The 26,969-nt window shown below is 39.1% G+C and overlaps 1 protein-coding gene across 3 annotated transcripts; it reads left to right on the top strand.

Annotated features, from left to right (window-relative positions):
* The first annotated feature begins 507 nt into the window (after positions 1–507).
* On the top strand, positions 508–24,688 carry LOC120302127 (galactosylgalactosylxylosylprotein 3-beta-glucuronosyltransferase 1-like). 3 transcript variants are annotated; one of them, XM_039330042.1, is made up of 6 exons: positions 508–700; positions 16,626–16,803; positions 18,156–18,304; positions 20,238–20,773; positions 21,502–21,798; positions 23,333–24,688. In XM_039330042.1, the coding sequence occupies exons 3-6, from the start codon at positions 18,193–18,195 to the stop codon at positions 23,417–23,419; spliced, it is 1,032 nt and encodes a 343-aa protein (XP_039185976.1). In that variant the 5' UTR covers positions 508–700; positions 16,626–16,803; positions 18,156–18,192; the 3' UTR covers positions 23,420–24,688. The 3 variants fall into 3 exon arrangements, with proteins under 3 accessions (XP_039185976.1, XP_039185977.1, XP_039185975.1); XM_039330043.1 differs by having other exon boundaries at positions 16,626–16,831; positions 20,238–20,611; XM_039330041.1 differs by having other exon boundaries at positions 16,626–16,831.
* Positions 24,689–26,969: the final 2,281 nt, after the last annotated feature.

Raw genomic sequence — 26,969 nt, 5'->3', positions numbered from 1 at the left:
TAACTTTCCACACTTCAGTTGAGCCAAGGGAAGGCCATCACGAGGAATATTCTACCATGGAGTATGACTGATGAAGAAAGAAAGGCAGCTAGTGAGGACTTAGAGGTATGCAATGGAAAGCAACATCAATAGCATCCTGCTCTATGTCTTATCAAGTAACCTTTCAAACATAACTAAATCAAATGAAAACACCCAAATAATAAAATATAAAAATATTTTTCCTCATAGAGAAGAAAGACTGGTAGAAACCAGTGGGCAGATTCCAACATACCAGTAGTGTTAGTATTTATACCTATCTATTTCAACAGATTTCAAATAATGTGATTACACTTTTTGTTGAAAAGATTGGAGGAGATACTTGATGGTTTTCTTAATCAGTTTGTGATTTTTTTTAAAAAAAAGTCAATAACAAAATAAATACATATTTGAATTTCTCCTAATGTACCCTCTTCCAGCTATTCCAGGTGCCATGATGCTGTAACAGTAATTTGAACTGTTTCAGGTTTGTCAGATGATGGAAGCCTCTATGTGAAGCTAAACGGGATTGGGCCTGACTGGTACATCAATGGAGAGCTTCAGGAACAGCAGACCATACTAGGAGGTCAAAAAAATGCCCAGAAGAAGGCAATAGGAAACCACTTCTATGATGTTGCCCATAAAACTATTGTTTTCCGTGAAGTTTGACTTGAAGGAGACTTAGGTAAGTTGTGAAAAAATATGGCATTGCAGAGAGATTTTTTCTTTGTCTTGTTTTGTTTTGTTGCATTTGTAATTTAAGTATAATAATTCAAATATCCTGTGGAGAAGTCTTTTCAGTAGGACTGTTTTTTATATTCAATTACAAATTGGTAAGGCATTACTGTATAACTGTCATAATAGGGAACAGAGGAAACCTAGGTTCAATGCTTCAGTGCACTAGGATACAAACTTTGCATACTTCAAGTAGCAGTAGTCCTCAGAGCTATTCACACACATGCAGATTTGGTCTGTAGGTGCTAAAATTATTCTTGGGTAAAATTGCTATTCGAGTTCACTCTGATCCGAAAAAGGATGTTATCCATGTTACTGTTCCACTAAACTGAAACTAATTTTTGTTACTCTGAAATTTTCATGTAGCCTCTTTTTCAAAAATCCTTTTCTTCCCATAACTATGCCAGGAGATGAAGCTTGAAGTTGTTACTTTATTTGCACTGTCAAGACCACACATAGACACCACGCACAGATATCACAGTTGGAGATGCTCTTGGGCTGCTTTGTCCCAAAATTTCTTTGTAATTTACTGTTTATGTAGAACCAACTTGCTTTAGAGAGAAGAACCTGAAAGGGTTATGCCGAAAGTTCAATCACATGCTGTTTCGTGCACAAAACAACCAGTTTTGGTGATCTTTGGGCTGAAATGTCCAGGTTTTGTTCAGACACAGACTCAAATATGAGTGCTCGGCAAAGGTATTTTGAGATAATGGAGCAAGAAAGCTAATCAGACGTAATATTTGTTTTTTGCTAGAAATAAAATATTTTCTGTTTTGTGTTGTGCTCCATTATGATAAAAGACAGTTGTATCTTCTTCAGACACAGATTCAGAGTGAAAGACTCTCAAATGACTATCATAGTCCTTTTTATATCATAGCTCAAGACATGATATGGAGAAAAATCTAGATTATTATGTGTGATTCATCACAACCATGATTCCCCAACGTGATATGGATTGTGTTTAGATGCCTTGCAAAGCTTATTTACTTTAAACAGGTTTTGAAATTATACATACATATATATATATATATATAATGTGAAGTTTGGAAAATATTGAGTTTAGTTCATAACAATTGTACTACTGATACTTTTAAATGCATTGTGCTTGATTTTTAAATTTTTTAATCTAGACTGTCTTCCAGTTCTGTAGGATTAGGATGATAAATGAAGATTAAATACTGGCACTGTGCCTAATTCCATTCAAATTGTGACAATTTCCTTCCTAGCCCCACTTTCTCTTCCTTAAAATGTATAGCTTTCATTTTTCCCATGATGTAAAACATAATTCTGTCACAATACAGCTAGTGCAGATCAGATGTGTAGACATGCAGAAATGTCTTAGTTTTTATCTGATGCACCCACAGTCAGAAATCAGTATGCTAAATTAATAGTCACAGGTACGCTTTTTAAGCAGGCAGAAACCTGCTTCAAGAGCTACTATCTTTTGCTAGCCATCACATTACACTAGGATAAAAATTGAGCTATGACAAAATTCTTAGTAGTTTCTGATTCAATGCTCTTATGGTGATATAGTTTGATGGTTAACAGCAGTATGAGACTGCGAGCTTAGATGGTATCCCTCAACACTCAGCCATCTGCAAAGCCAACTGCAAAATCTTGATTTCTATGGTCTACTCATGAGAAGTAGCTGTCCAGAGTGTACATGCGCTATCTCACAATCTTTCCTCTCTCTGGAGAGATTTTGCTGGCCAGGTTCCAGCATCTGTGGGATTAATTGCACAAATATGTCCATGGGCATCTGCCCATAGACATCTCCCACAAGGTCCTTGAGATAACAAACGGACCGCTCTAGACACAGGATGCATTCATCAACCATTTGGACAGACTCTGATAAGAACACCTGCAGTAGCCTTGCATCTGGAAAGTGTCTGTTATTTGATACATTGTAACCACCCCTATATACGTCTTTTGCTTACGCTGTGTGATGTAAAAACCTTAGTAACAATAAAATAGGGTGCAAGAGTCAGCTCTGGGCTCCCATCCCAAGATACCTGTGTGCGTGTCTCATTCTCCATGGGAGACCACCACATCTGGTGACCCCGACGTGATCCACTGAGGGATACGTCCCTGCCGACCCTTTACTTATCGCCTGGAATAGGCTTGGTGCACCCGACGAAGTTGCTGGCAACTGACTCCTCTTCGTAAGTATGGAGGGTGGAATGTCTCAAAAGCAGCATGTGGAATAGCTGAGGCTACTTGGCAGGAAAAAATATCTTACTGATCAGGAACAGAAATTAACCCATCACCTTTCTAAATCTGAGGCTGTTAAATTGCTTGCTTACGTATGGGCTAACTGCTCATCCTATCCGGAGTCTGGATCTTTAAAAGTAGATACATGGAGGAAAATTGGCACCGTTCTCCAACAGTCTCCAAGAGCCCCAGCAGAGATTTTGTGCCTTTGGAAAATTGCCTATACCCTGATTCAAACCCATGCTGACTCGCCTCATCAGCCTTTATTAGACCCTCCACTGTTTAAAAATCCGTCTGTTATGTTGGCCACTCCCTTACCCCCTGGAGCTGGTTTTAACCCTCCTTCTGCCCCTGCAAATTTTATGGATCCTGATAAACAACAAACAGCCTCTCCTTTTCCTGCCACGTTGTCGCCTGTCTCCCGGCCCGGAATCATCCGTGGTGCTTTTCAAAAGGCTTTAAACAGTGGTGATTTAAGCGTTTCTGAACTATCCAAGACAGAGTTGTTCCCTGTTACTTACCAACAGACTGCAGCAGGGATAGTAGTTAATTGGGAAGCACTTCCCTTGGCTATGATCCGAGAATTGAAAAAGGCTACAAAAGATTATGGCATAACCAGTCCCTATACTAGAGGACTAATACATTCAGTTGCTAGTGCATATCGAATGTTGCCTCAAGATTGGAAAGATCTGTTCCGCATGCTTCTTAACGGAACACAATACGTAGTCTTTGAATCTGAATATAAAAGAGAGGCACAAAACAGAGCTAATCACTCAGGTTCACAATGGACAGCAGAACAACTCTTCGGAAAAGGCAATTTTGCTACCCTTAATGCTCAAGCTCAAACTTTTACTCCCTTTGCATTTCCTATCATTAATACTTGTGTTCTTTCTGCCATGGCTCGTGTTGATGAGTCTGGCACCCCGATTCAATCTTTTTTTGCCATTCGCCAAACTGCAACTAAATCCTATGCAGACTTTGTGAATCGCCTGCAAGTTGCCCTTGAGCGTCAAATTTCAAACAGAGATGCAGCAAATGAAATCCTCATAAAATTGGCTTATGAACATGCAAATGCAGACTGCCAGTCCATTCTTAAACCAATTGTTTCCACTCCCACGGCCACCTTAGCAGATTTTCTTAAAGCCTGTTACATTGTGGGAACCAATGCTTTTCAAATGGACACTCTTGCAGCTGCAATCCAAAAGGGAAATCAGCCCCAAGGCACTTGCTTCAATTGTACTCTTCAGATGTATTGCAACTTTCTCTTGCTGACTGGGCAGGATCTGTTTCCTGTCATATTCCCTCTGACCCTCGCTTCCAACTCCTTAATAATGTTTCAATTTCTCTGCATTCTCCCATTTCCTCCTCTCCCATTCCTAACGCTGTCACCCTGTATGTTGATGGCAGCAAGAATTATGGTTCATGTGTATGGAAGGAGGGTGAACAATGGCACACAAAAATTACTCCTCCTCAAACTTCTGCTCAGCGTGCTGAACTTGCTGCTACAATATTGGCTTTACAAACTTTTTCTTCTGAACCTTTTAATTTTATTTTAGATAGTCTTTATGTATATAAAGTTCTCACCTCTTTATCTGATTCATATGTGTCACCCTCGCTGGATGACTCTCTCCTCAGTCTATTTTTCACACTTCAATCCCTTCTTCATTCCCGCTCTACTTGTTTTTTTCCTGCTCATATTAGAAGTCACCAATCTTTCCCTGGTATTATCTCTGAAGGCAATGCCAAGGCGGATGCTGCCGCTTCGGCCGCCTCCACTCACCAGGACGTTTCTGTCCTTGTTTTATCTCCCATAACCCCATGGGACAGCCATTCATATTCTCATCAAAATAAGAAGGCTTTAATGAAACAATTTTCTTTAACGGCTACGGAGGCTGCGGCTATCATACAACAATGTCCCACCTGCAGCCTCCAAGCACACTCTGTTCCTCAAGGGGTCAACCCAAGAGGGACGCAGAGCTGTCAACTTTGGCAAATGGATGTTACACAATATTTGCCATTTGCCCCCTGGAAATATTTGCATGTTTCCATTGACACCTATTCAGGTTTTATTATGGCCACCCCTCAAAGGGGTGAGTCTGCTAAACATGTTATTAATCATTGTATTCGTACTTTTTCTACCCTGGGCAATCCAAAAGAAATTAAGACTGATAACTCTCCTGCTTATACCAGCACCTCCTTTGCGCAGTTTTGCTCTCGCTGGTCTATTGTTCATAAATTTGGCATTCCATATAACTCCACTGGTCAAGCGATCGTGGAACGAGCCAATCAGACCGTAAAAAAGGCTCTAGACATGCATGCAAAAAAGAAAGGGGAAAATACCCCCGGCTTGCCTGGGATACAAAACACTCTTAATCTTGTACTTTTTACCTTAAACTTTTTGAATGTTTCTGGCACCCCTGGCTCAACTGCCGCAAGCAGGCATTTTTCTGCTTCTCCCACAGATTCTTCACGCCCCCAGGTATACTATCGACGTTTGCCTGATCCCACCTGGAAAGGGCCTGCCTCCCTCATTACCTGGGGTCGAGGCTATGCTGCAATAGACGACCATGGCGAGATCATTTGGACTCCAGCTCGTTGTGTTCGTCCTTATATGGCTCAACGTACACCACCTCAGCCAGGCATATGAGGATCAGGGACTGTGGGCTTTTAATGCTTTTGTATGGGATGCCAGGCGCACTGCTCTTACACTTAACGTCACGAACTGTTGGATTTGCATGCAAATTCCTGGTGACAGTCGTGGTGGCCTTATTTTCCATGCCATTCCGTTCAATGAAACAGGATGGAAGCAGCTGTGGGACATAACTACAGAGACATTGAATATGACATATGCTGGGGCGCTCGTATAATGGAACCTGCCAGATTTTGTTTTTATAGCACAGGACTATTCCGTACTGCCATTTATTTGGGAACTTATAGTAATTGTCAACAAGTTATTATATGGAATTCAGCAAAGAAATGCAAATCCATCAAAAGCAACCTTACTAAGATAAATGACACTTATCGAAGCAATCAATGGACAAACATCAGTACCTACATGGCTTGCCTTGACATGGAATCCATAATAACATTTGCTAATGAGTCTCACCAGGGTTATTATGAGTTATCTGATATGTGGCTATTATGTGGCCGTAGAGCCTATCGCCAGGTGCCTAAGGATTGGAAAGGCACCTGTACACTAGGCCTTTTGACCCCTGCTATATATGCCTTGCCTCACCTCCCTGATGGACGCCTGCGGAACAAACGTGATACTGGTTCCTCGGATCCACCCCTAACATTGGGTGGTAGTTTAGAGACTCAAATCAGCAGAGGAATTCTACTCAATCTAGGAGTTGCCATGAACTATAGGGACCTTCATTTGCTTAATAATTGGACTGTTCATATATTTAATGAAACAATCAACAGTATTAAAATGATTAATCAAGAAATGGGGGAAATAAGGGAAGTAGTTTTGCAAAATCGGTATGCTTTAGATATTATTTTATCAGCAAAAGGCGGTGTATGTGCCTTAATTCATTCTCATTGTTGTATGTATATACATGATTTTCAACCTAATATTTCTGCTACAGCCAGGAAAATGGAATCTTTGCTCCAAAACAATCCCTTACGCAGTGATGGATCAGGCACCGTGGATATTTGGGGTGCCCTTTGGTCCTGGCTACCGGATGGATCCTGGCTACAATCTTTGATTTCTATTATAGTAACCATTTTGATATTATTTGTATTGCTATGTTGTTGCATTCAATGTATTCCCTACCTCCTGCAAATGTGCAAAAATGTTACGCCCTCCACTAGGAAGGACGCCTTAATCAGTGAATCAAGATCCCTTCTGGAACTGGAAGTGAGTAACATTGAAAAAACAGAAAAGGAGGAGATGTGGGATTAATTGCACAAATATGTTCATGGGCATCTGCCCATAGACATCTCCCACAAGGTCCTTGAGATAACAAACTGACCGCTCTAGACACAGGATGCATTCATCAACCATTTGGACAGACTCTGATAAGAACACCTGCAGTAGCCTTGCATCTGGAAAGTGTCTGTTATCTGATACATTGTAACCACCCCTATATACGTCTTTTGCTTATGCTGTGTGATGTAAAAACCTTAGTAACAATAAAATAGGGTGCAAGAGTCAGCTCTGGGCTCCCATCCCGAGATACCTGTGTGCGTGTCTCATTCTCCATGGGAGACCATCACAAGCATCCAATTGCTGATCTCCACCATAAACATCATCCCACTTTGGCAGGGATGTCTAGTTTGCCATGGCACTCACCTGAGGTTTTCACAATATGTTCATCCTATTCTAATAAATCTCATGTAGCAGATTTGATTTACCTTGTTAACAGTGGATCATCTTCTCCTTGCATAACTGATGATTGTGTCATTATATATATTGCTTCCCATTGCAGAGTATTGTCAGAAAAAATGTTTTGTGGATTTTATGTCAATTTGTATGTTGTGGTCTAATGCCTTTCTGAGAATGAATACTTAAATATTAATTGCCATGTTCATGTGGGCATCCCCAGTCTAATCAAGAATTCAAAAGGTTTGGATATATTCAGGTACTTGAATTTAATTTATGTATTATGATCTCAGCACCAGCATGAATACAGTTTCTGTAGTATTATTCAGAAATATTGAAGTGGGCTTGTCCATTAAACTGCAACACTGAACCTTCAACTTATACAATTTGAATTAATTAATAATTAATTAATAAACATAATTTTGCATCATGCTACCATCTGCTTTAAAAGGTGCTATTACTATAACTTACCTGTTGTGATTCTCAAAATTCCATTTTCAGTTGGACCTGCCAACCAAACTTATTCCCACTATTCCACCCAAAATTTCAAGGTGTCACCTTGAAATTGCTAGGAAATTATGTAAATATTTATATTAACTTGCTGTTCTGCAATAAAGATGTCTGATATAAGTGATATCATAATGTTACTACGGAATTTGATTTATGTGATGATGGTCACTAGCTGAGAAATTTTATAAAGGGACATGCTAAATTCATGAAAAAAAATGCATTGATCAAATAGAATTTCCATGATGATTTTTCTGAACTTCGTGGCAGTCTTTGTTACAATTGATCAAAGCATCTTTTGAATCAACCATCTTATCATTAAAACACGTTAAAGTGCCTTTTTTTCATGGCAGGGCAAAGTAGGATTCTTTTGTTCCATTTTGCACCCTTCAGCTTGCATAGTGCCACAAGCTTCTGTCTAATTCGTTAAGCAAACTATTGGAAGTAGAATCACCTAATGGTCTGAGCTAAAGTGCCATCAGAATGAAAATCATATGTAGCTTTTTCTTTGATTTACTAATTAGAAATTCACTTTGGAACTTCTGAACAATGTTGGGATGTTGTTTTGGGGTGAGCCATACTAAGGTTCAATCCAACTAAGACAGAGATAATTATGAGGGCCATTGCCTTTCATATATGAGTGATTCTCAATAATATTATTTTGCTTCTAAAGAACTAAGTTCAAAGTTTTAGGACAGTTCTGGACTTAGAAATATCTGTGAAAGCACAGATGATGATGACAGTGGTGAGAAATGCATTTTAGCCAGTTAAACTGATATGGTATAGTCACACTCAGGTTAGATTGTAATGCATAAAACACTAGATTCTCTTTGGATTTGGAAGTGTTGCCTGGTGCAAAATGCACTACATATGTAGATAAATGTTAAATGATATACAGACCATATGTGTTCTCATTGAACTTATGTATGTCTTCAAGAAGTACTCTTAGAGATTTCAATATCATTTACTGAAAATTTGAAAAACAACCAGTTATCAGAGGAAGCACTGTACACTTAAATCAAGATATGGTTTCACAATATAAAAAGAAATTTACATATCTGCATGAAACATTTTGCCCAAGTATAAAGTAAAATGACTTTAGTAATCTTATGAAGCTGCATTGGCAGTAAAAAGAAATTCTCCTTCAGTAGCTTTACAAAACACAATTCAGGAATTAAAGTATTAAATGGGCTCTAACAGCAACTTTCAGAGATAAGCAATTGATTTAAATGTTACACTAATATGAAAACGGCACCTGAGCCGGGCTCTATGACTCTCCACATTCACACAGCATGTTGTTATCCATTGAAAGCCTCCACTTGAGCATATTGGTCTTATATTTAGGCACTCCAACCCTCAATCTATTCAGGGTCCTCCAAGTAGTATAAGGGACATCGGATCCTTCAGCCAGATCCTCCTTTAATGTTATTTCTTGCTCAATAGTCTCCTTCCTCCATCTTTCAGTAAAGCGTTTCCTAGATCTGAGTTGGCAGGCTTGGGGCATATATCCATTCAGAAGACACTGAGGATCATTCTCTTGCTTAGTTCTCTTGGCGTCTAACTCTCTCCTCATCTTAGGTGGGGCAATGCCAGTGAGGGGGTATATTCTCTCAATTGGTGTAGGTTTGAGACATTCTGTCATTAAGTGTACTGCTCCACTAACGGCAATATCAACTTGTTTTGTGTGTGAAGATGCACCCCACACTGGAGCAGCATATTCTTCTGCAGAGATGCTCAAAGCCAAAGCTGATGTGCACAACATAGATGGTTGAGCTCCCCATGTATAGTTTATGAGTTTCCTGATGATATTGTTCCTCGAGCTGACTTTAGCTTTAGTGTTCAGGTAATGCTATTTAAAAGAGAGCATCCTGTTGAGAGTCACATTTAGCTACTTCAGTGTTGGACAGTGCTGTAGTCGGTTCCCGTGCCACATAATATCCAACTCTTCCCTTGCATCTTGATTTTGGAGGTGGAAATCGCACATTTGGGTTTTATTTGGGTTGGGCTTTAAATTGTTAATGGTGTAATATCCGTTCTAATTCTTCAAGTGCTACCATAGGTTTTCCAGCTACCTCATCAAAAGTTGATCTTTGTCAGTCACTGCTGTATCATCCACATGGATGAATAGATGTGTATTGTCGGGGACTGGTTGATTGTAAGTATCATGTATAATGTCAGAGATAATACATTTTCTTGTGGCAGCTCGTTCTTCTGCATCCTCCATCTACTGCTCTTACCATTCAGTATCACATAGAATCTCCAGTTCTGGAGGAAGCTGCCAATGACTCTGGTTAGCTTATTATCTCTGGTGATATTATTTAACTTATGTAGCAAAATCCTATGGTTTACAGTGTCATATGCTGCAGTTAAGTTGATGAAAGTCACTCCAGTAATTGGCTTTCTTTTGAAAAAATCCTCAATATATTGCATAAGGTTTAGGATTTGACCACAGCATGACCTCCCTGGTCTAAAACCTGCTTGCTCCCTTATGATCTTTTCATCAATACATTTTTGAAATACAGTTGAGAATCATACATTCCAATGCCTTGTAGAGATGCATAGCAGTGATCAGGGTTTTTTATGTCATATAACGCCCAGAACGGAGTTCCGGCACCTTTTTTGGATGGAACCTCGTAGGGTAGGCAAGGCAGGTTGTATGATGTGTGTGAGTTCCGGTACCTTTTTTTTTTTTTTTTTTACAAAAAAAGCACGGACTGATACTGATCAGTAATTTTTCAGATTGTCTGGGTCTTTGCTGGGTTTCAATAAGGCAGCAACTCTAGCCTGGCACCGCAATTTCGGGGTCTTAAATTCAGTTGTACAGTTGTTCATCAATTGCCTTCATTATTTTTATAAACAACTTGAGGTGGCAAACATACACAATACTCCTTCCTTCTTCTATCTTCCCTACAACAACAACCCTTTGAGGTGAGTTGGGCCGAGACAGTGTGACTGACCCCAAGATTACCCAGCCGGTTTTCATACCTAAGACAGGACTAGAATTCATGATTTCCAATGAAGGCTTGGTGTCTTAACCACCAAACCAAATATTGATTATTAGTAAGTATTTAATGTACAAAACAACTACTTTTTTAATTATCTGAGCCTCTGAAAAAAGCAGGCATTCTCCTAAGATAGAAACAGATACTCCTGGACATTTCAACTGAATCCCATGTTTAGCTAAACATCATGGAATATTCCAGTGTTTCTGAGGAAAATTTGAGGGAGGGGCAAGTAACTGCAAGGTCCTACTAATTTCAGAGAGAAGGATGAATGACTCTGGAATGCCACAAATACCAGAGTTTGCATGAATTGTGCATCTCTCATTTAAAGAGAGGTCAACCTCATCAATAATGGACCAAGGACTTCCAGCTTTCCAGTTATATCTTCCCATGCCAGCAGCAATTCATGAAATCTGCATGGATTTCCTCAATATTTTTCAGAACTGAGCAAAGAAGCTCTAGAACAGCAAATGCTACAGGACAATATGCAGCAAATTTCAGTGCCTATTTACTAGGCTCTAGATGAATTTAGGATTAATTTGCATACATGATTAGAAGACCTAACTAATAACAACAAGGTAGAACAACCAGACTTAGAATTGACAGTGAAGATACTGAAGTGATGGCTAGTATAGCTTTTAGGATCAACTATCAACAGTAAAGGGACTAGCAGTCAAGAAATACCCTGGAAAAGATAGTCAGATGTTGTGATGTTTCTGTTCCAACAAAGATCAGAATCATGCAAGCCATGGTATTTCCTTTGAGACACTATGGAAGTGAAAGTTTAAAGAAGCAGGCTAGGTAGAATATTGATGTCTTTGAACTCTGATATTGGAGAAGTTTCCTGAGAATACTGTGGATAGGCATGAAATCAAACCAATGGGTCATTGAACAAATCAACCCAGAGTTCTTACTTGAGGCATAAATGACTAGTCTTCAATTATCCTACTTTGGACACATTATGCAAAGACCCAACTCTCTGCAAAAGGCTCTAATGCTGGGAAAGGTGGCAGGAAAGAGAAGAAAAGGACAACAAACAGCAAGATGGATGAATTGGTTACAGTGATAGGTGCATAACTGGGAGACCTGAAAGACCAGGTTAGGGATAGATTGTCTTGGAGAAAATCGATGTGGTTGTTAGAAGTAAAAAATTGTACACAATCAAATAAGATATATTAGTATATTAATTTTTATATTAGTATGAAAAAAGAGTAAGAATGGAGGAAGGATTGTATATTAGCCCCAGTTCAGTCAAGATATAGCAACTGTAATGGGGAGGGGGGGGTGATGGGATACCAGTGTCTATGAAAAAAAATAACATGTCTCATGACCATAGAATTTACATTTTGAAATCTTACATTGTTCTAACATTTCAAGCCATTTCCTGCTTGACTATAAAAAATAATCTTTCAGATTTTCTTGTGTGTGACTATTAATACATGAGACAACTCACCACAGCCAACTCGCTGTGGCCAAGTCACTTGCCACAGGATAATTTAATAATTCAATTTAATTATTTAAAATAAATAAATAAATATTTTAATTTTTGTCATTCACATTTCAATCTGTCCCCTTTTTTGCATACTTTCATTAATTATTCTATTCCATCATTTCTTTGATGTTAGTGTAATTGTTATCCCACAGCGAGTTGTCCCACAGCAAGTTGGCCATGGCAAGTTGTCACACGGCAAGTTGGCCACAGGAAGCTGGCCGTGGTGAACTGGCCATGGCAAGTTGGTCACAGCAAATTGTCATAGATAGTCCTCGACTTATGACCATAATTGAGCCCAAAATTTCTGCTGCTGTGACATTTGTTAAGTGAATTTTGCCCTATTTCATGACCTTTCTTGCCACATTTGTTAAGTGTATCACTCCAGTTGTTAATTTAATAATAGTGTTGTTAAATGAGTCTGGCTTCCCCACTGACTTTGCTTGTCAGAAGGTCACAAAAAATGATCACATGATCCCGGGACACTACAATTATCATAAATATGAGCCAGTTGCCAAACATCTGAATTTTGATCACATGACCATGGGAATGCCGCAGTAGTCATAAGTGTGAAAAACAGTGCCGTTGTAACTTCAAACAATCACTAAATGAACTGTTGTAAGTTGAGAACTACCTATACAAAAGCTTAGGACAACTATTATTTACTCTTCTGGGGAAAAAATACACATCATGGTCATTGCTGACAAATAGCACTGTGGCAAAAGTATTTAAATACGTTGGTAAAATTAAACAGTGAATGAAACCAATAAATAACCAGATATTTTTTAACTAAACATCTAGCAGATTTCCCATTTTTATGAGCATAACAAAATGTTAATAAGGTTTTATGAAAGCCATTTATTCTCTTATTCTCTCTTGCACTAAGTCTGAGTTACCCTTTAAGAAACATTAAACATTTCCAAAGGTGAGCCTTCAGTTGTACTGTAATATGATGTGGTGTGGTGTGGTAGGCGCTATTTTGGATTCCTGCTAAAATGACATTGAGGGAAATGATCACATATTTTACCACACACAAATATGTAGCTTTGGATCAACAAATCATCAAATCAGATCTTTATTATGGCATGTTATGGTATCACTTGCCTCCCTCTCTAGATGCTCACGCCAAGACTTAACTGTTTCTGATGAACTTGATAAACTGACCCATATAAACCATCTGGGACAGCATTTCACATGCTGCAGTTTCATCTTATGCAATTTAAACATACAGTACACCGATTTAATTCAGTTTGGATTGCTCTGGACTTTAAATTTTTGAAAGATCTTGTCTTTCAATATTTTTTTCTAATTTTAATCCTTTCTTATGTCTGTTATGTAAGCACACTATTCCCATAGACTGGCTGCAGGAGACTTGGGGTTAAATTTAGGCTTCTGTTTTAAGGATGAAATTCAAACTTTTAATTATCGATTCTGCCATAGAAAGTCTGTGTAAAATGTAATGGAGGATTGATGAAATTAAGTAAGAACATGTTTTAATCAGAAATTGGCTCAAGAAGCTTATATACAACATATTGAAGGCATCCATCATGTGCTGTTGAATTTTATTAAAGGTTTTTAGCCATGAGTAGTGAAACAAGTATTTGTTTTGGGAGGATTTTTTTTAAAAAAAAGGAGAGGAAAAAGAATATTAAAAAAGAAAAAAAAGTTGCTGAAAAGTTTCTAGTTCTGTTTTCCCAAACCTCATCTAGCATTTAGAATCCCCACTATCTCTTCCATCCTTGGATTCATTTCAATTCCACAATTACACTGATTATTGACTATTCATTTCCTATTATTATATATCATTCTATTCATTGTTTTTCCAAATCACTATTTATAACATACCTTCCTGTTATGGCAAGTATTTAAATCAGCTGAAAAATATTGAAATTAAAAGCATAATATAAAGTTAGAAATGCAATTAAGCTTTGGTCTGTGACCATAATAAAAATTGATTGGAGAGAGTGGCAATTGGCAAAAATATTTAAATTCTAACTATTAAAAATCTGGCAAAAAGTCTTTACAAATTTCCTGACTGTATTGAGATTGGGGACTGTATTTGCTGCCAAAGGAGTTGAATTCTTTCTTCCATATATTAAATAGATGGACTTGTGATACAAGGGAAATCTTTGAACAGTTTGCTTCTGCAGATTTTAACACTGTACAGCTTTCAGTTGGGAGAGGCAGTCAATTACTTATTGAGGACCCAAGGTTGTATGTCAAGGTATTTGCTAGGAAATAGAAACAAAAGCAAGCAGCAACTTGGCACTTTGTACCTAGTGTCAAAGAAAAGGAGAAAACTAACTGAAACCTTGCCGATTTCAGTCCTATACCAATTTGTTCCCTATTGCTGTGACTGGGCTACTGCATATCCTGGAACAGTTCCCAAAAAATAGAGGAGGTTGACATAACACAATTCTAGCAGTGTTCTTTCCTTTCCTACCACTGAACAACAAACCATAGTTATAGTTATACCTACATAAAAAAATAGATGCCAAAAGACCAATATGCTATATTTGAGGCTTTAGCTTTTTAATACTAAAACAAGGAAGGTTGTCTTTGCAGTTGGATATGTTCCCTACCAAATTTCTTATCAGAAATAACTATTTCAAGAACTGCAGCAATTTAAGAAAGAGGCATCAATTGAATTTTGTCCCGTTTTGTGTTTTGCACTCTTCCATTTATTAGCTGGAAAAAGCACTGACGTCTCAAGGTGCTGTCGGTTAATTTAACACTATGTTTTTCAAATTTGGTAAATTTAAGAAATGTGGACTTTAACTCCCAGAAGTCCCCAACAAGCATGGGGAATTCTAGCAGAAGGAAATTGTGTTTAATTCAAAATGAATGCATGAAGCATTATGGCACCAAAACTCCATTTTGTTCTTATAGCCTTGATTTAAGGAGTTTAAAATGTGAAGTAGAATGTGCTCATAGCAATATGAAAAACTCTGTGTTTACCATGTACTCTGTAACTAAAAAGATTGCTTTGCTCTGATGGAAATACTCTGTAATTTCTGATTTAAAAACTTGAATTAAAGATATATTCATTCTCTATATATGAAGAATATTAAATTGACATACTGGGAAGTATGATAAAGATTTAATTTTGTGTTTAAGAAATGAGCTTTAACTCTTTTGTGTGTCTTTTTGCAATCTTTTTCCCCCTCCTGGTTTATTTTGTGTGTGTGTTCCCCCCCCCCATGTTTCCATTTTAAAACAATAAAAATTGCATTATCAGGGCTAGCAAATCAGTTTCTGTGTGCTCTTTTCTATTTCCATTTTAGTCTATAATATCAAAAATGTTAAGTATGTTGTATATGATCATGATTATCACTATTACTTGTATGTACATTGAGAGCTTATGCACCAGAAACAAATTCCTTGCGTGTCCAACCACACTTGGCCAATAAATTCTATTCCTATTCTGTTCTGTTCCTTTCTAGTCTATTCATTAGTAGTGGGTGAAATAAGACACAAGAGGAATGTTAGCTTGGGCTTCAAAACTGAAGTAATAGTGTTGGTAGAAATTCTAGCCCACTGAATAACACCAAACAGCAAGTTGAAATCAGATCAGAGATTTATTGGCTACAACGGTTTGCAAAGCATGGTGGACTCCAAATAATTATATGAGCCACACCTAGTCACAGCAAAAACACACACATTATATACATTCTATCCCGACGCCTTGGCCCCTCCTGAGGTTACAATCTTATCAGAGCCACCTAAACAAAATACATTATCCCTGCCCCCTTACTATTTTGCTTCACCTATTCCCTTATATGTACTTTATCATGAAATCCTACAGCTCAGTGTGGAAATCCTATAGCCTACGTGCAGAACTCTTACAAGGTACGTGTACATGTAGAAATTGCATAGAAATCTTGCAGTCTACGTGTAGATATTTTGTGTAGAAATCTTACAGAGTACATGTCACTTAACTTTACTTTTTATTCTAAAATTTTATTCCTAACAATAGGCATGAAAGAGAACAATTGTAATCCCATTAATTTCAGGTTCTAAGCTTAATTAGCTGCCCTACAGAATTAAGAAACTTCTGTAATACCACATATTTTCCATTCTTTTACTAAGATACTATAGACTCTATTGTTCCTTAGACTTTTGTGGCTGTGAAGCAGACCACCAGGAAGGAATGAAAAGAAGTCAGCTGTTTTGCACTTTATGTAGTTTTGCACTTTATGTAGAATGTCCATAACATTATATTTCTTCTAAGCATGAACAAAATATTACTCTCTAGCTCATAAGATCTATGATTACAGTCAAATTAGCTATTCCTTTGGAGGCAGTTGAATTTATAGAGAATTATATTCTGTGTCTCTTCCAGAAGTACAGCTTCTACTTGACAGGAATGTGGAAGGCAGACTGCAAAGAAGCTGCTAAATGTACATATTCAGCACTTGAAGAAATTCTCAGGGAATCTCAAATCCCAACTGCTTCCAAGAAAGCCAAGGGACTAGGGATCTGCCAGCCTCTTCCTGTTCCTCAGAGCAATTGGTGTCAAGGTATGCCCTCTGCTGCGATGGATTACTGGTGAGTGTCATTTGCAACAGTGCAATGTAGATGAAATGCTTGCCTTGCAAGGGAGAGAGGAGTGCTGGGGTTCTGAATCACATATTTTGTACATGGATTTCAGTTGAATAGTAGTCTCCTTGACTGCACGCATTTTCCCTGATTCATCTCCATGCATTTTCCCCACTTCTGGTGCCATCTGCCCAACTGGACAAACTTCCTCCTCTGCCCCAACACATAAAGCTTTTTGCTTGTGTATCCACAAAATCAGAAAGTTTCATCAGAAACGTACGTGCATGCAATGCGCAATGTACTTACAAAAGGGGCAGCACTTGCATCGCAATGTCACAATGCTCATTTTATCATTTTCCTCCCTTGCCCTCTCTTCATGTCCATGTTTTCAAAATTGAGAAAACACTGCATAACCCGGATTCCTTCAGGCGAATCCCTGAACCATTATAGTGCACTGTCTCAGTTTTTTCAAAACAGCAGTGGTGTGGTGGATAATAACATGTTACTGCTATTATGCCATAAGTTCAAATCAAGTCACTGATTTTGTGAGGGAAATGGGAATGTATGTTCAGAGTAGGATGTGGAATAAATTACTTTAGTTGAATAGTGACCATTACCTTTGACATCCAATTATTTTTGACATGTTTTGATCCACCGACCCAAAATATCTCAGTCCCAGGCATTAATACTATGAAACAAAGTGTACATGCACAGATTGGTAGAAAAACATTAATGTGTACTACACGAAATAGTGGGATTTTTCTTCCTTTCTTGTTTTTCCTACCTTCAATTGCTTTTGCATGATTTCTCCCTGCCATTTCTTTTCTGATCTTCAAGCAAGGTTGGAAAAGATCATTTGAGACAATGATTGTTGCTCATAAGACAAGGATATTCATTTGCTCATTACTCCTGCATTACTTTTAAGCTATGTAGTATACATGCATACTAAAGCTAGAAGTTTTAACCTATGGCTTGTGTATAGATCAAGCTAAGCCAAAATAATTCAACCACATTTTTGCTTTAGTCTTATATATGTACTATGGAAAAGCTGAATGCCACTTCAGCATCGTTAGAATTCTAAACATAATTTAAAATTATGTTTCTTACTTTATTTTACTTTTTTACAACATAGTATTTTTTACTATTTTAATTAATTTAATTCAAAAGAAAAAAATAGCATGTTAAATCAAAGTAAAATCAAGTGCTTTGAAAACCAGAGCCATACCTGCAAATCCTGTGTTAGAATCTATTGGCCCAACCGAATGAAAACTCTGTTTCATTTTGTATATTTTGTAGTTATCTCACTTTTAAAAACCATACTTTGCTCTGGAAGGTAGGGAAATGCCCAATCAGTGGAAGTTCTCTGCAGCATGCTGAGGAGACGTAACCTTCTCACCACACTTCTGATTGCTTTGCCATGGGGTCTTCTCCTAACTTTGTGGCATCAATATCCAAACACCCGTTATCTCAGCCTTTTAAGAAGTAAGTATATAAATCCTGGTTTACAAAAGGTTTTGCAAGATTCTTTTAACAAATCTTTTCCAAAAAAAGTACTCCATTACAGAAAAATGAGGATATTTTTAAAATAATGTTTATATAATTCTCTGAAGTTTAAGATTTCATTGAGTCAGATGTAAGTCATAAATGATTTGTGTTGGAGATATGAATTCAGGAGCCCTTGTTGGAAAATATGCTCCTGAACACAGCCAGAGTATTGAAAGAATACTGAGTAATTAAATAGTAGAATAACCCATTTTTAAAAGATGCCCATAAGTTTGTCTAGGATTTAGAGATAGCCCAACTATAAGTAAATGTTAACAGACATTCATTGTATTTGTATAAAAAACTAGATTTATTAAGTGCATGAGAGTCAAAAAATACATGCTTTTATCTAAATTACATCTTGAAGACAGGGAAGGTTGTGATAAAGTCTGAAGCACCAAACAGAAGAAAATTCCTTATCTTTTAACAGCAGAGATTCTTGACAAACAGCATAGAATCATCCATTTCATACCCTTTTGCCCTTGTGGTAAAATGGACTCAAAGGCGCTTATTGGGTGTTTATGTTACTCTTGTTGTTGTCTGTAAATAGTCACTAGAGCTTATCTTGTTTGAATTTGTATTGGATTTTTATGAGAATATATTATAAATAGCTCAGAATCATTTGGAATTGAATAGCACCTAAATTGTATTAAACAGTCAGTTGCAAAGAGATGATGCCATTTTCAACAGTTTGCAATTACCTAATTCTTGGATGGATGGATGGATAGATGGATGGATGGATGGATGGATGGATGGATGGATAGACGGACAGCTGGATAGATAGACAGACAGATATTTTCCTGTTTCCCAGACTAGCTAACAGTTTGGAATTTCCTACCTGTCTTTGCTTTAGATACTATCTAGACCTAACTTTTCTGAGATCAGTCAAGTTCAGCTAGACATTGTTGCCTGCTCAAGTTTAATTCACTATTAATCTGTAACATATAGCTAGGGTAAAGGGTCTTTTCTTTTTGATCATGTTTATCCCAATGTTCATTGATAATTCATTGACAGTTTATACTAATCAACTTGTTTTCACTTCCTCTTAGGCTCTTTTGTTCTTTGTTTCTAGACTATTATTTACTCTCCCTTCTACAAGCAAATCCCAGTTTAAATGACTGTTCCATTTCTGAGCCATTCACACAAGCTGAGTTCCATGTAGGTCAGCTGGCTCTTTTGCACATCCACAAAGGGCTGACCATATGTAGCCTATACAGTAATATACTGTATAGGCTGCAATACAAGCTGCAATCCAGATATATTTTTAATCTCTAATTTTCCTACAGCAGAAAAATACACAGCCAACACCACAGACTAGTTTTTGGTTAGATTCTCTTCCCCTCGTTCTATCCAACATAAAGCACTGTGTGGGTGTTTTGCTTTCAAAGGTGAAAGCAAGAAGAATCTTAGGACCTAAGAAGTAGCTAAATTGGAATTATAAAGGTAGCAAGACCGCCCACAGCTGCTGGGGGGGAGGGGCAAAGAATTTATGGGTTGCATAATGGCAACAATAATATGTTATAACTCATCAGTGTTCAGAATATCTTCCTCCCCTACACACAACAGTCAATGTGACCTCAGAGCGAACGCACTGAAAGAAAATTAAGCACTCTCCTGAATATTGCTTCCATGATTCATAGTTGCAAACTGTTAAGGATATTGTTATTACAATAAATATTTGGATTTGATGCACACTATATTTTTACTTTTTGGGGTGTTCTTTTTTCCCTTGAGTTTTTCCCTTTATATTAAAGATGATCCAAGATATAAGGATAGGGAAATAGAATGCCAGTATTAAATCAGAAACAGATGATATAGAGAAGCGTTTTAATGGAAGGCTTACACTATATTATCTTTTTTCCTTTTGTCTTAGAAGAAACAGATGAAAATGGCACAGCCAAGTCACTCTTCAATGGGACATCTCTAGTGAGGGAGGATGGGTTTGCATCATGCACTCGGCAGCCAGCCATTGGGACAGCTCCCAAAATAATCCGGAACTATGTGTACTCCAGGCCTCCCCCATGGTCAGACACATTGCCTGCCATATTTGTGATCACACCTACCTACACTCGACCAGTACAGAAGGCTGAGCTGACCCGATTGGCGAATACTTTCCTTCATGTACAGAACCTACACTGGGTGGTGGTAGAAGATTCTCCTAGAAGAACCAATCTGGTGTCCAATCTACTGGAGAAAGCAGGGATCCATTTTACTCACCTGAATATTGAGACTCCTAAGAGTCTGAAAGTAGGTTTGTCCTGGATTCCATCTCACACTCCCAGGGGCACATTCCAGAGGAACCTTGGACTGCATTGGCTTAGGGAAAGTTTTAGCACCATGCCAGCACCTGAAGGTGTAGTATACTTTGCAGATGATGATAACACCTATAGCCTGGAGCTATTTGAAGAGGTATATTATTCAAGGTTGTGATTATTTCACTTTTGATCCATGATTTAGACAGATTAATAATTACATTTTCTATCCTTCATTCTTTTGATATACAATCTTTTGGTGGGTGGTTAGGGAGGTATATCAAGAAAGGATGAAGATCAGTGGAAATGCTCATGCTTTGCACATAAAAGATCACAGTTTCAATCTCTGGTACTCTGGTTGGGAAAGTTTCTCACTAAATGTAATTTGGCCCTTCCCAGTCAGGTGTCCTGTACTTGTGCTGGACTACAATTACCAGGAATTCCAGTCAATATGATATCAGATGAGTGAAGATGAAATAGGTCCATAGATGATTGGTTAACTGATAATCAGTAATTATAGCTAGAGAATGAGGGTTGCAATTATAATTGTGGTTCTGAAATATGGACAGGAGTCTTTGGAAACAAACAAAATATTTGCCTGGCATATCTAAAACTATACCTGATCCTGTTCCGGCATATCTCATATCTATGGAGGAAATGCAGACAATAGTCCCTCAGGAAAAGGTCTTCAGAAGGGTAAGATAGAAAGTAAGGCAGAAACTTTGACATGAAAAAGTAAAAGTAGAAAGAAAATAATGAACATATGGTAATATGTAACTATTGCAAGAGTACAGGTAGTTGGAAAACTCCCAAAAGGGGCCCACAGAATATTATAAAAAAAAATTAGAAGTATTCATGTATTCTTGTTTTCTTTCTGACAAGCAGATGCGCTACACAAAGAAGGTATCTGTCTGGCCAGTTGCTTTTGTTGGTGGTCTCAGGTACGAATCCCCCAAAGTGAGTCCAGCAGGCAAAGTGGTAGGTTGGAAGACTGTGTTTGATCCTAACCGGCCTTTTGCCATCGACATGGCTGGCTTTGCCATCAGCATAAAACTGATTTTGGAGAAACCACAGGCCAGTTTCAAGTTGGATGGAGTGAAAGGAGGCTACCAGGAAACTAGTTTATTAAAGGATCTGGTGACAATGGATGGACTAGAGCCTAAAGCTACCAACTGCACAAAGGTTAGCAAAGTTGGGGGAAAAAAATCACAATAATTTCCCCCACCCAGTGACCATTACTCCCATGCTTATCTTGTTAATTATAAAAATTATAATTACATTTATGTTAATTGTTTAAGTATTGTATAATTACATGCACATACTGTATCTAATGTCCAGATCTAGATATGTTAAAACATTGGAACTAAGGTCTTATATAAATGCAATTGGGCAATGAAGAAACAGATTTAGCACTTTAATCTATATGCAATTAAAATATAAAACACAAGCACAAAAACATATACCTTAATACATGGATATGAGAACAGGTGCAAAAAATTCAAATGACTTTTCTGAATATCCCAAAGGTGCTTTTTTCACAAGGCAACTGGACTTTCTTGTTAACAAGAAAGTCCAGTTGCCTTGTGAAAAAAACACCTTTGGGACAACCATGACCTAGATGACTGAGAATCTCCATAGACTTTTCTGAATGTATTGGCTACCATTTAAAGGTCATATGAGAGCCAGTTTTGTGTAGTGGTTAAGGCCAGGAGACCATCGATTCTAGTCCCACTTTAAGCACAAAGGCAGCTGGGTGATCTTGGACTAGATATTTTCCCACTCAGCCTTAGGAAGGAGGCAGTGGCAAAACCTTGCCAAGAAAACTACAGGGATTTATCCACTCTCTGAGAAAAGAAGACAATTGAATGGAAGGGGAGGGGAGGGGAGGATCATGAAGATTTTTACAGCCCACGCTTGCCCTTCTATGGAGACATTGGCAGATTTTTAAAAAAGATAGGTATACAAGTGATCAATCATCGCAATAGAAATACTGTATTCTAGATTCAGAACAAATATCTGTACATTTTTAAATTTTAAATTGGCTTTTTTTGCACATGACAGACATGTAGTTAGGAGCCAGTGTGAAGTTATATGCCCAATTTCCACACTTCTCCCTATCCCCATTTATGCCTTTCATCCTCTATCTCAATTAGCCATTCTTACCTAATTTGAAGCCCTCTGAATGTAATGCAGACATATTTTCCTCCTTGTCATTCAATGAATTTAGCATTTGTGGGAATAAATATTTTGTTGTTTTTATAGCAGCGGTTCTCAACCTGTGGGTCGCGACCCCATTTGGGGTCGAACGACCATTTCACGGGAGTCGCCAAACAACACGATCCACCACTTTTTGGTCAGCCGACGCAGGGGGCGTTGCTGCGCATGTGCGCCGCGCAGGGGGCATTGCATGGGGGGCGTCGTGCAGGGGGCGGCATCGCGCATGCATGCCACCTGCTTATGACCGGGGTCGCCGTATAAAAAGGTTGGGAACCACTGTTTTATAGGATACTGCTGTATCTATAATGACTCTAAAAATAAACCAGGTAAGTGTGTGATTATGTAAATATACACTTAAAAGGAGGCTTGCAATTTCTTTTGAGTACTATTCAGAGATTTCATATGCATAAACATATGTGTACTTATGCACTAGGCAGATTTGCTGATATCTATTATATATTGTTATATAATTTTAATAAAATGCAATTTTTCTTGATAGGTTTTGGTCTGGCACACAAGGACTGAAAGGCCAACCCTAGTTAATGAGGGCAAACGTGGATTTACAGACCTAAGGGTAGAAGTGTAGATAACTTGTTTTTTGCTGTAAGTATAAGATTTTTGCTGCCTCTCAAGATTTTTCTATAACTTGCAAGGAGTTCTTCAAACAACTTCAATGTAGGATTCATTTAATATGCACCAATATGCATCTTTGTCTTTGATAAGTGTATGAATGGTTTACTGTCTCATATCAGTCCTGGTCTGCCTGTAGTACTATATGAAATGCTATCAAAATGTATTTTTGAATCCCACTCTTAAAGTCAGAATTCGGGCCCAGGCATGGAGTTCCTTGATTAGGATATTGTTTTATCTCTGATTGTCTGCATGGTGCTAATCCCTGCTTATCTTGGTCTTGGCTTTTCTAGCTTTTCTGTTTCCTTCATAGCTTTTTTATTGCCTCTTTTCAATATTGTATAATTAAGGCTTGTTTCTATGTGTCTATTGATTTGTCTGAATGTCAAGCTTCCAGGAATTCCCTAGCAGTTTTGAACCTATCTTGATCTAAGAGTTACCAAGAGTCATCAAACTGCAGCAGATACAAATGCAATAAACAAGTAGGCAGCTGTTATCAATCATTTGTATTTCTTAAAATAATTTAGGGGAGTTATGTGGAGACTGGGGGATATTTAGAAAATAAAAATGATGATGAAACCCATACCTTACTTTGCTTCATGCATGTTCACATTTTTAATAGCTATTAATGAAATATGTTTTAAAATTGCATAATCTGGGGCATGGAGCCTTCTAGGCATACAAGAGGACCACATTTGGAGATCTAGTGTTTCTCCCATCATCAAGTTGTCTACAACATACATTAGGATACATTGAAGAGTACCAAAATATCCTGAAGTATATTATTAATCTTGTTCCTCAGTTCACAGCTTGTTGCTATATGCTTTTCTTCAATTATTTTAAAAATAGCTCTCCGATTTAAAAAATTGAATGTCCTTTTTTTCCCCCTTCCTAGTGTTTTTCCTACAAGTGCAGAGTCAATTTGCGTTGATCCAATGGTTGCAACATGAACTGGCTGGCTTGTTGCCTGAGCCTGGCATCATGGGCTGAGAGAGAGAGAGAGAGAGTTTGGCCCAAAGTCATCCAGCTGGCTTTCATGCCTAAGACAGTAGTACTAAAACTCACAGTTTCCTGGTTTCTAGCCATTACCCTAAAATGTTAAGTACAAGGGCTAGCTAATGTAGAGTCAGGATAGTTTCCCATCATAGATCATCCTTGGTTAATCTAGTTCAAAGTATGTGCTATCCAGTTTTTCTTGTAACTGTTTATATTCCCTAACACAAAGAATCAGTGTAGGAACCCCAAAGTCAAAAAGGGCATTGTTTGATTTCATTTAATAGTTAAACTTAAACTATTTCATTAAATAGCTAAACCAAGAATTTTAAACCACTAACCTCTAACAGTACAACACAAAGGGTGTTTTGTTTTCCAGAATATGAGATTTATTTTTATTTTCTTAAAAAAAATAATTAAAAGAGGATTTGTGAAAAAAATCTGTCTTTCAGTCTTTGAAAACTGAACTGATAAAGTTCTGTTAATCTATATTGTTGCGTCCTTGGCGGGAAAGCAGACACGAGAAGCAGCTGGAGTTCTCAGTTTCTTTTATTCAGCGTTCAGCTTACAGGAAGATGGCTTCAGCCTCGCCCAAACGCCTCGCAGCCTCTTATATAGGCAACTCCCGGGTAAATGGGTTACTTTTCCCGCGCCAGCACCCGCGCATGCGCACGGCGCTGGCGACAGCCTGTCTGGTCCCGGGCAGCTTTGCACCTGCCCGGGACTGCCTGCAAACGCCCGAGCCGTTTGCAAAGGCTCGGGACATAACACCCCTTTCCCCCGGGCTAAAACTACTACCAACATACAACATTTATTTTATATGACATTTTGCTCCCCAATGTTCCCACTGTTTACTGGCTTTTGCTTTGCCAGCAATGTTATGTAGTCTTCTAGGTACTTGGGAGATTTCTTTGCTCTCTGTGACCTTCTTAGCTCTGGATTACTGGCATAAGTCCCCTGACTGGAGGGAGGCGTGAGCCTTTTCTCTCTATTGTGCCCTGGTGTCTTCCAAGGACTGTGCCCCAATGCCTGGCCTGCTCGCTTGCCCACCGGGCTCGTCAGGCCAGGGCTTCTGTTGCTTTGTGACCTGGTTGACCTGCCTAGCTGTAGACCCTCGGCCCCTTGAAGTGATAGCCGCTGCTGGGCGTCTCTGTAGGACCTCCTAGGTCAGTCCAAGACCTGTCAGGAGGCTGTCCATTCCCTGAACCCCATTCTGTGTTCGGGCTCGTGTGGGTTTCTGTACTTTCCCAAAACTCAGGTGTTCCCTGATTTGTGCTAGGGTTGTTGTAGTCGGGACTTGGTTCCTCGACTAGCTCTGTGTATGTTTGACCCCCTGTAGGATTTGGGGTAAGGTCAGGCCAACCTTGGGATTGTGTGCCAGCTCTCTTGCGGGGAATGATTTGTTGGGATGCCCCCGGGTATCCTCCGTGACTGGAGTGCTGTGTGACGTGTGTGGAAAGTGAGTATGCCCCCGGGTGACTCCCTGGCTGGAGTAGGCGTGAGTGCCTGTTGTGTGGGTAAGCTCCATGACTTCCTTTTCGGAGCAATTGCGGAATCTTGGGACGAGCCGTTTGTGGCTCCCCCCCTGGAAAAGACCCAGGAGTCTCAGCAGAAAAGTCTCGCCTAGAGCGAAGTTGGTCGATGTGCCGACGCAGGACACGACCGTTGTCCAGGGCAACCTCGTAGGAGAGAGGACCTGTGATCCTGGACACAGAAGCGGGGACCCATGTATGACCAGGCCCGTAATTGCGAGCCCAAACCGGGGCACCCACAAGTAGTTGTCTAGGTGCCCTAGGATGTGAGGTAGATGAAGGCAGTCTGTCCGGATGCAACCGGTCAAGTCTAGTAGTAAGTTGGCGCCCCCAACGAAGTTCAGCTGGACTTCTCCCTGTAGAAGTGGACGGTGTGGTGCGATAAGAAAGGAGAAAGTCAGCCAACCTGTGATGCCAGTCCCCGTAGGTGAGTCTCTTCAAGGCGTCCTTTGCGATGCGCACCATGCGTTCAGCCATACCGTTGGTGGACGGGTGAAAAGGCGCAGACGTGGCATGACGAATCAGGTTTGCCTGTAAGAAAGCTTGGAATTCGGAGGAGGTGAATTGAGGGCCGTTGTCGGACACAATGACATCTGGCAGCCCGTGTGCAGCAAAAATCCCCCTCAGTACCTGAATAGTCTTTGCAGTGGTGGTGGATGAGACAGGCACAACCTCAAGCCATTTTGAATGGCTGTCAACAAGGACAAGAAGAACTGGCCCTGAAAGGGCCCAGCGTAGTCAATGTGCACCCTAGACCATGGGGACTGTGTTTCCTCCCATCTAGCACAGGAGCTTGGGGCATCTCTGGGCGAGATCGTTGGCACAGGTGGCATGCGTGTACCTTAGCCTCAATATCTTTATCTAAAGCAGGCCACCACAAGTGGCTGCGTGCAAGAGCCTTCATACGAACAATGCCAGGATGACCCTCGTGGAGGGATTCTAAGACCCTAGTCCTCATTGAGGTGGGAATGACAACTCTGT

The sequence above is a fragment of the Crotalus tigris genome, unplaced genomic scaffold (genome assembly GCF_016545835.1).
Source record: "Crotalus tigris isolate CLP2741 ecotype Arizona unplaced genomic scaffold, ASM1654583v1 scf7180000024423.372371, whole genome shotgun sequence".
Taxonomy (NCBI): domain Eukaryota; kingdom Metazoa; phylum Chordata; class Lepidosauria; order Squamata; family Viperidae; genus Crotalus; species Crotalus tigris.
The sequence above is the reverse complement of the archived record's forward strand: the minus strand, read 5'-3'. Positions and strand labels throughout refer to the sequence as shown.